Below are 9408 nucleotides of genomic sequence, written 5' to 3' on the forward strand. Positions count from 1 at the left end.
ACCTCTCCGGTGTTGGTCTCGCAGGTCACAATGTGTCCCTCTGCTTCGTGCAGGACCTTGATTGGTACGCCGATGGACATCTTTCACCCGTTTTCCTGGAACACAACAGGAGAACAGAAGAAATGCTGTAACAATAAATCATGCAAAACAAGCCTGATGACTGTCACCAGCCTATTATCTTCTGTCTACATTATTTTACATTCAAAGTATGTTGAGCTGTAGAGTTTGCTCTTCCAAGTAAATTTATGGTAATGAAACTGCAGAGAAACCATAAACTGTATTGGTTATTGTATATTTAGGATATTAATGGAAATCTAAAACATGTTTTCAACCCTCGTTCGTATATAGGACATAGTGCAATTCACACCGCTATAGTTCCTGTATTTTCTGTTAATAAGTATACAACGGTGCTACTACCTGTACTAAAAATGCAGCTAATTAATTTATAATAATGACAGACCCTCTGCATGACACGGTGTGACAGAAGCTACCGTTCATGCTGTTATAGTGAAAGCAGGCAACATAAGCTATGCTAGCTAAATTAGCATCATTAGCTAACTAGGCTAATAGACAATAACACATTGCTACTTAACTAAAGTAAGGGCAGCCAAACAATATTCTACCACACGTAACGATACATGCTGCAAACTAACTTGATTTAATACGTATTTTAGCGTTAACATCTGATTCTTAAATGTATTAGAAACTTTGAGCTCGGCAAACACACGGAGCCATGTTGGTACCGGAATGAATGAGCTGTAATATCTACACAAGTAAACGTCGATTTCGGTGATAAAACAATCATGCTATAGTGTCCAATCGGTTAAGAGTTTTTAATTACCTTAAATTTGTCTGGAAAGCTGTTTTCTTTTGTTGGTTTTTCTTCTGCAGCGACTCCACAACGTGCGCTTGACGCTTCGGCGTAGATTTTTGAGCCTTTTTCCGCCTACCCACAATCCCGCGCTGGTTCAACGGAGTGCTTCCGGTAGGGAGCCGCAGTGCATTGTGGGATTTGTATTTTTGCTCTTATGTTCAGCAAAAATAAATATTTTTATCGATTAATTGTACTGCTTCACAAACTAATTGATAAATGTCGCTGAAAATCTGGAAAAATATATATTTTTAAACAGCTGCCAAGTATTATTTACCACAAATGTTGCTTAGCAAAGTCCACTCAGTGTCTTGCAATTAGCTGAAGTTATGTTTAGCACGAGGGCTTGCATGCATTTTTCACAGGGGTGACCAAATGGAGTCACTGAAAATCTTGGGATGACAAAATTTGAGGGTTTCTGTTATGCTGTTGCAGAAGCCTGTATGCACTAGTTGAAAATATGTCAATATGAGAGTTTAATTAAATTACATACAAATATAAGTTGGTTTCTTATATTACAGTTAATGTTATTGATTATTTGATATAGATACGTAAATGAAGTTACAGTTAGCATTTCTATTATTATGGCAAACATGTTTCAAATTAGTTGAAGAAAAGAAATGTTGCCGGATATTTGAGGTAAATGTTTCCCCACGGTTAAACATCCATAGTTAATTTATCATATCAGTGAGACTTACATGGTAAAATAATATTCAGCTGTGACAGACCACAGGAGTCAGCTCTTTGTTAACTGGCCTGTTTATATCACTTTGATTCATATTCACTTAGATGTGGAACCGGAAGCCAACGTGTTGCCTGGCAGTTATCAAATCACTGATCAAGCTGGCAACATCAGATGTTCTGTAGCTAACCAACCCTTTGAGAAATTATTTTTTAAACAAGTCTTGACGTAAGAGATGATGCACACCTCGTGCTTGCCTTCAATCAATGCTATTGTTTTCCCCGGATTGTCAGCCAGAGTCCACTGCAGTTTCGAGAAGAACAACTTGTCCTGCACAGTCCAAGAATGTCTCATTTAGAGCAGTATGGAGTCTGTCTGTGGTATAGTTGGATTCATAGAAAACTGTTAATAGCTTGTTCTTACAGTTTTGCTGCAAAAAGTGACGTTTTTAAGACTTGAGTGTCTCCAGTGGGTAAAAACAATGCAGCGGATGATCACAAACATTACATATTTATATTAACAAGTACATTTTTTTTAATATGGACAACCTAGAAATCACATTCATTTTGAATAAAAAACACACTGTGATGGATGAAATTTCACAGCATGTCAAAAAAAATGTAAGCATCAGCTCATATAAATGGACACTGCTATTGCATTTATTACAACTTAGACACTGGAGTGTCATATGGGTGACAAATTAAAAGCAAAAAATTCACAGTGTCTTAGTAAGTAGTTTTTCCACCATGTGCTGCCAGAACAGCTTCAGTGCACCCTGACATTGGTCTGATGCCAAGTATAGATTTGAGGATTGTGGTGGAGAGTGCTCTCTATCATTCTGATCCAAAATCTGGAAAGGTGCTCAGACGGGTTAAAATCAGATGACTATGAAGGCCAGAGTATATGATTCACATCGTTTTCATCCAACCTCAGGCTCTATGAATGGGCAGGAGGTCACCGTCATCCTGGAAGAGGCCGCTCCCATCAGGATAGAAATGTTCCACCTCAGATCAACTTTGTATTGATTTGAGTGACCCTTCTCTCTGAACAAGTGGAGCCAAACGGTGCCAGAACAATACCCCCCACAGCTAATCAGAGCTACCAGATCTCCCCACTGTGAAGGTCTAGGGTTAGGGTTCTTCCCTTAAACTGTCATCAGTTAATAATGTAAAAAGAATCCCACAACAAACACTGCTGTTCCCTCTTGGATAATTTGCTTATTGAGCGAGCCTCTGTGGTTTTTTCTTTCTTAACTGTACACAAAAATTTGCATGTCAATGTTATTCTTCCTGGTGTTAGTTTATGACTATATGGTTACGCTATAACAACAGTGGATTGCTTTCCTTCAGCTCCAGGACGCCATGCAAACTTCTTCTTTCTATTTCTGGAAACAAATCAGATTTGAATTACCACATACTTTTCATAGCTGTTATGTCATGCTTATCAAAACGGCACAACGACAGACACACAAGCAAAGCATTACAGCAAAATTGTTTAATCTATTTAAATATCCCTGTACATGACCAGAAAGTGTGATAAACAACCACTATGCATAGTTTTTGAATAAACACGGTGCGACTTGCTTATTCTTGGAGGCATGTCTCTGGAAGTGCTTTAAGGCACATAAAAGTTGCTTAATGCAGGTCTTTCCCACAGTGGAAGGGCTTTTTAATGAGGAAAGAGAAAGCATAATGGGATAATAAAAGACACCATCAAATGAACCTTCATTTGATTTCCATTGCATTAGGCCCATTGACTGGCGTCAGCAGCCAGGCTACTCTGTAAACACCTCTTGCTGAGTAGTCTGTGGTCATGTGTGTGCACTTTACATGTGTGTGTGTGCAAGCCTGACTCTGGAAGTAGCTGCATTACAGGCATATGGAGTGATATTTGAATAGATAAAACAAGCTCTTTGTTTTGGATGGTTGGTAACTGGCCTGTGTTTATCCCTACCTTTGATTCGTATGTCACTTAGATGTCGAACCAGCAATGAACACGTTGCCTGGCAGTTATCAAATCCCTCATCAAGCTCGCAACACATCGGGTGCTTTGTAGCTATCCAACACTTTGAGAAATTATTTTTTAAACAAGTCTTGACGTAAGAGATGATGCACACCTCGTGCTTGCCTTCGATCAATGCCATTGTTTTCCTCCCATGGGTAAAAACAATACAGCCAACATTATAAAAAAAGAAATTCAAAATAAAGTACATTACATATTTATATTTACAAGCACATTTTTAATACAGGCGATCTCAAAAAGAACATTCATCTTGGATAAAGAACACACTGCCATAGATGTCCTTTCACAGCATGTAAAGAGGATACAAGCTGATATTAAACATCCACTTGGTTTTTACCAACTGTCTCTGTGTTTGTGCATCCGATCCAACTCAGAGAACAAAGAGACAAAAATAAAACCCGAAAAGTAGTTCCTGTGACTTCAGATAAACAGATTAGCTGCTGGTGTTGATCTGCTGAGACTTTGCTAATCCTTTTCCATGTTTGTACAATGGTATGCGTGTTGTGGCAACAGAGAAAATATTTTAAATACCAACATCGTTTCTTTGTCATGAGATTTCTGTAAGTTTTGTACTGCGGGCACAGTCAGTCTGGTTCAGGGAGAGAGCCTGAACATTTACAAAAGCAATGCAGCTTCCCCTGTCGTTCACCGCCAAAACATCTGTTGCTCCCCCGAGATACGACGACGACTCCACCGCATCCCGTGCAGAAAATGCCATGTTGCATGTTGGGTGTCCGTTGGGTATATAGCTGCTCTGTGTGGCATCTAAATGTGATGTCCAGTGGGGAGAGGATTCATGAGTATCCTTTGGTCTGGTTTGGTCAATACTGTGGTCCAGGGCATAACTATTTACCAACGTGCCGCTGGATGAACGCTCTTTACTCATACGGGATGAAGTTCGTATGATACTGGTGGTCCCAACGTCTCTTCCACCAGCACTCCCGAAGCCACACCCATCCCTCTTCCCCAGGATGTGCTGGTACAGAATCCTCCGAAAGGTCAGCCTGAACTCCCGAATGCGGTAGGCATAGATGAAGGGATTCACGACAGAGTTAGCGTGGGAGAAGATGATGGCTATGTTCATCACCCAGATGTCTGGACGCTCGCAGTCTTGACACAGGTGGTTGAAACAGTTGATGATATGCAGTGGAAGCCAGCACACAGCGAAAAAACCTACGATGATGGCCAGCGATTTTGCAGCGTGAACTTCCTTCTGGAGGATTGAACGAGACGAGCTCGAGCAAAAGATTTTCTCTCCGGGAGCAGGCGTGTGTGCAACCTTTAGGCTCATTAGTCGGAGCTGCCGTCGCGCCGCCATGAAGATGTTGACGTAGATGACCAGCATGATCAGCAGGGGCACCAGCACGCAGCCAAAGAAGTTGAAAAAGACCATGTAGTCCAGGGGAACCACGCCCTCAAACAAGCACTGGGTCATTCCCTCGGGGCAGCTGTATCCACTGATGTTGATGTTAGAGATCCCACCTGTGAAGAAGCAAATTTAGCTTTTTAAATAATGTTAACCAAATACATTTTTTATAAGATAAAGAACTCTAAATAGCAAAACTTTATTGTGTGAAAATGTGGGTTTCAGTTCGACTCAGTTTTCCTCAAAAATCATTTCAGCAGTAAGAAGCTGAAATAAGTTCACCGTGAAAATGCCAGATGTATTTCTTGTAACTGTCAGTGCAGAAGCTTTTCTCTAGAACTACAATACCAGTTCATTTCCTGATCGACTGCTGTAGGAAATGGCTTGTCTTTTAAGACTTTAGGCCTAAAGGAGGGTAAACTTACAGATGTGTTCCCTTTAATGAACTTAATTATCTGCTTTTTAACCCTATTTTCCTGCTTTCCGATTGTCTTTCAAGTAAAGAAACGAAAACAAAACTCCACAGAAACCTCTATAGATGATGTAATAGATGCCACATCTATGTTTTTCAGCATTTTTTACAGAATTAAAGGTGTACAAGTGCCGTTGCTAACACACACATCTCTCACCTGTGTTCCAGCCGAACATGGGCGTGAGGCCGATGCCGATGGAGAGAACCCAGCACAGCGCGACGATGCCCTTCGCCCTCGGCCCTGTCACCAGACTGCTGTACCTGGAAGGTTGAGCAGAGCACAATATTATGCTGCAGCGCTGGTTTATCTAATCTCGTTGGGATAGCATCCTCCTGAGGCAAAGTCAATATTTGGCGGTTTAAACGGGGGAGAAAATGGTTGTGCACTGAAGCCGAAATGCATTATTTATTTAATAAACCAAAGCAAGATTTCAGTCTTTTCTTTATATAAGCTAACAGTAATCCGACCAACTCTCCACTGCTTGTATGTCCCGTTTTGCTAACAATCAGGACTGGTGATTACAAACAGAGCACAGAGTAAGTATTTAAAATTTGATATCCACTCTGATAGTGTAAAGATTTGTTAAAAATAAATAAATGTTTGATTGCATCAGTTCGTCAGATTGGCCAGAGAGCCATTTCGTATGTTCCATGTTAGCTGGTGGATGAACAGGCAGCCTGTGACATCCTGCAGAGTGATGCCGCATGACTCTGCACGCAGCTAGCGGCCCTGTGAGTTTGCATAAATCTGTTGTAAAGGGCATTTCCTTCCTATACTGTAATTTAACAGCGGGCTTGTTTTTCACCTCTGACAGTAACTCAAAACATTTCCACTCAGGTGATGTAAGAGTTTCCGAGCAACAAAGATTAATACAAAAATATTGATATAAGATGATTTTCTGAAAAAAACATGGGTGAAATAATCAGAACTAAAAGCCATTAATGTGTATCTGAAGATATACTCTTTGATATAAAATGTTGTAATGGCTTGTAATTTTGCTCAGACTTTGGCTTAAAAGTTGGATTTTGGGCGTAAAACAAACTTCGGCTGAAACCATACCTGCTGACACTGGTTAGGTGCAACCACTGATGCATTTCATTTACAGTCAGTTTTATGGTTTAATATTCTTCTTTGGTGACGACTGATGTGTTTATTTTTCCTTTTTTTTTTTTTAAATAAAGGCCAACAGTTTGCCAGCCTCTTTTTCTTTTCCATATGAAAAAAAACCCAATGTAGATACAACTTTTATTCAAACAAATCAAGTTACAACACCTGTATTTTCATAAAACAGGGAGAATCTGCGTACTAAATGTTGTTACAAGCTGATTATTTACAAGCCACTGCTTTTAAATTGGAGGGAGAATCTGGGGGTTTCACAGGTTTTAAGAATAGAAATCTTGAGCCAAAAACCCACATGACCAGCTGCATGTTAACGAATAGTTGAGTTTCTTTGAGGTCGGGTTTTATGATGTACTTGGTGTCTTCTCTCATGTATTCGTGTACATAAATGTACGCAGACAAGCAGACCTGGAACTACTTTACTTACTATGATTAATGTGACATCTTCAACATTTTTTTCAAGCCTGTAAAACTCTACCTGTGCAACTTTTATAGGCAGCATTAATTTGTGCAATGTAGAGAAATAAAAGTCGAGAATCGCAATCAATAACCAGCGTTTTTGGCAACACCATCCCCGTACAGTGACTTAAAACCCTCTCTGTGTTTTTGACTTGGACCGTGCTTGGTCAGGTTGGCAGCCAAGTGTGCTCGATTAAGCCTCCTAAAATTCTGATGAATTATTAGCTCTTTGGTCTTTGGTGTCAGATTTGTGGCACCAGTTCGAGTACACAAACCCACACTGACGCTGTTACACAACCGCTTATGCAAATGTGTCACCTGCTATGGCTTACGGCATGAAATATCCTCATATGAAAGGGGAAAAAAGAATGCAGCCGTGAATGGACGACAGCGGGTTTTAATTATACACGTGATGAACAATGCAAGTCAAACTACTTGTTGCAGAAACTGTTCTAGGCTGCAAGATAAGTGAGTCATTTTAACTGTGTTTGAATTTATCACGAGGTTTAGCCCCTTACATAGCACACGACAGTAACCTAATTAAGTCTGTGAATATATATATATATATATATATCTGTGTCATACCACAGCAGGCCGTATTAGCCTGAACTGTATGTGAGATTTTGGCACCTCTCACTCCCTTCACTTCACCGTGTGAAAGGGCAACATGTGCAGAGCAAACTTCCTTTCATGTATTCGTACACAGCATACCTGGAATAAACTTCAACAAAACAGTGAAACGATTCAAAGGGTTCATTGATGCTTTTGTTGATTGTAACTGTAACTTGATAACACTTTTATCTTAGTCTTTTTGTCCCTACAATATTTCTCATTTTTAATTTCTACACTTTTTTAGCATTGTTAGATTTAGTTTTCATCCGATTTAGCTGAGCATTCTTCTCTTAATGCTTTCTGATTGTATTTTGCATCCGCATTTATTTTATGTGCCTCAGCACCACTGAACATGAGTGTTGTCTGAGGTGCATGAGGCCACGGTTATGTTAAAAATTGTCTGAAAAGTGAACTTAATTTGTGGGGTTGTGGAAAAATATTTCAGTTTTCATTCCCTCTCACCTGAGTGGGTTCTTGATAGCGATGTAGCGGTCCATAGCGATGGCCAACAGACTGAAGATGGAGCTCTGGGTGAGCACGAGGACGAAGCAAGCGATGAACAGGCAGCCGTAGAAGTAGGTACAGAAACCAATGCTGGTGGGGAAATGCAAGAAAAAAAAATCACGGGTTAAATAAATGTTTCGCAGAAGTTACGGGTGGCACAACATTTCCGAATCAACAAAGAAGAAATGATACCTGATAGAGATAGCGAAAGGGATCGCCAGCAGCCCCACAGCGATATCAGCGACGGCCAGCGACACCACAAAGAAGTTGGTGATGCTCTGCAGGTTGGAGTTGAGGCAGACGGACCAGCAGACCAGGACGTTCCCAGCCACGGCCAGGCAGGCGATCACCAGCTCCAGGCCAATGTAGACCAGCTGGTAGTTCTTCAGCATGGTTGTCGTTTCCCCTTTCTTGTTTTCTTTGCGCTCTCATCCCACACACTCAGCCGCTTGACGTGTTTTCAGACAAAATAACTGCTCGCCAAACAGCATGATGTGACTTAAGAAAAGAGCGATTGTGTCACAGGAGTGCAGCCAAAGCAGGAAGTTCCCACCACATGCATCACACTTGTGATGACTTCACTTGCGCCTTTTACCGTCACAAGTCTGTTAGTGTTCCTCTTTGTGACGATCTTTGTCTCTCCAGTTCAGTAAACGCTGTCACAGACGGCAGCAGAATATCGACGAGGAAGCATCTGGGAAGTTTGCCCAGTGGCTGTCGAACTAAGAGCAGCGGTCTGGAGGGAGAGAGAGAGAAAGATCTCAGTGGTGTTGGCCTGTTTAAACAGAGCGCAGGTTACAGCATGGACATTCACATACACACACACAGGTCAGAAAAGCCATCTGTCTCTGGAAGACAGGGAACAGTTTGCTTACCATACAGGGCCAAAGCAGACAACCCAACAATGGAGCTTTCATTTCAGGAAAAGTTTCCCTCCACTAGTCATTCCCACCACTGACATGCTTTCTTCCACAACCACTGATAATTACACAAAATAAACCAACACATAAATTTCACAGTAATTGTACTATCACTGGAGCATTTTGTTCAACTATCTCTGCTGTGTCTTTAACAGGGTATTTAGCCGAATTCCTCCATATTGTAAGCAGATTAGGGTTTAGGATACAAACCGTGTTCAACCTCAGATAACCTTCAGAAATAAGAGGTCTGAATGTAGGTCAAACTATTCAGTTTACTGGGGTAAAACAGCACAGGGGGGAGTTACAGGGACAGAGCGGACAGGTTTCCAGATGAGCTGCGCTGATACTGTAGATTAGTCGGTGTACTATTATCTCATTTC

The 9408-nt window shown here is 41.0% G+C and overlaps 2 protein-coding genes across 2 annotated transcripts in view; both read right to left on the reverse strand.

The window, feature by feature from the left end:
• The window catches only part of LOC103365008 (small nuclear ribonucleoprotein Sm D3), a 3233-nt gene extending 2274 nt beyond the window's left edge, over positions 1-959 (reverse strand). The window contains exons 1-2 of the mRNA XM_008292329.1: positions 842-959; positions 3-95 (exon numbers count right to left, since the gene is read on the reverse strand). Of these exons, the coding sequence (XP_008290551.1) occupies positions 3-80 (78 nt within the window). The 5' untranslated portion in view covers positions 81-95; positions 842-959. The remainder of the gene's footprint in view (positions 1-2; positions 96-841) is intronic.
• A 2073-nt stretch (positions 960-3032) lies between these two features.
• adora2ab (adenosine A2a receptor b) overlaps positions 3033-9408 on the reverse strand; it is a 10392-nt gene continuing 4016 nt past the window's right edge. Inside the window, exons 2-5 of the mRNA XM_008292330.1 lie at positions 8301-8844; positions 8067-8198; positions 5571-5674; positions 3033-5057 (exon numbers count right to left, since the gene is read on the reverse strand). Coding sequence (XP_008290552.1) covers positions 4123-5057; positions 5571-5674; positions 8067-8198; positions 8301-8500 — 1371 coding nt within the window. The 5' untranslated portion in view covers positions 8501-8844 and the 3' untranslated portion in view covers positions 3033-4122. The remainder of the gene's footprint in view (positions 5058-5570; positions 5675-8066; positions 8199-8300; positions 8845-9408) is intronic.

Source organism: Stegastes partitus, unplaced genomic scaffold (assembly GCF_000690725.1).
Source record: "Stegastes partitus isolate 25-593 unplaced genomic scaffold, Stegastes_partitus-1.0.2 Scaffold803, whole genome shotgun sequence".
Lineage (NCBI taxonomy): Eukaryota > Metazoa > Chordata > Actinopteri > Pomacentridae > Stegastes > Stegastes partitus.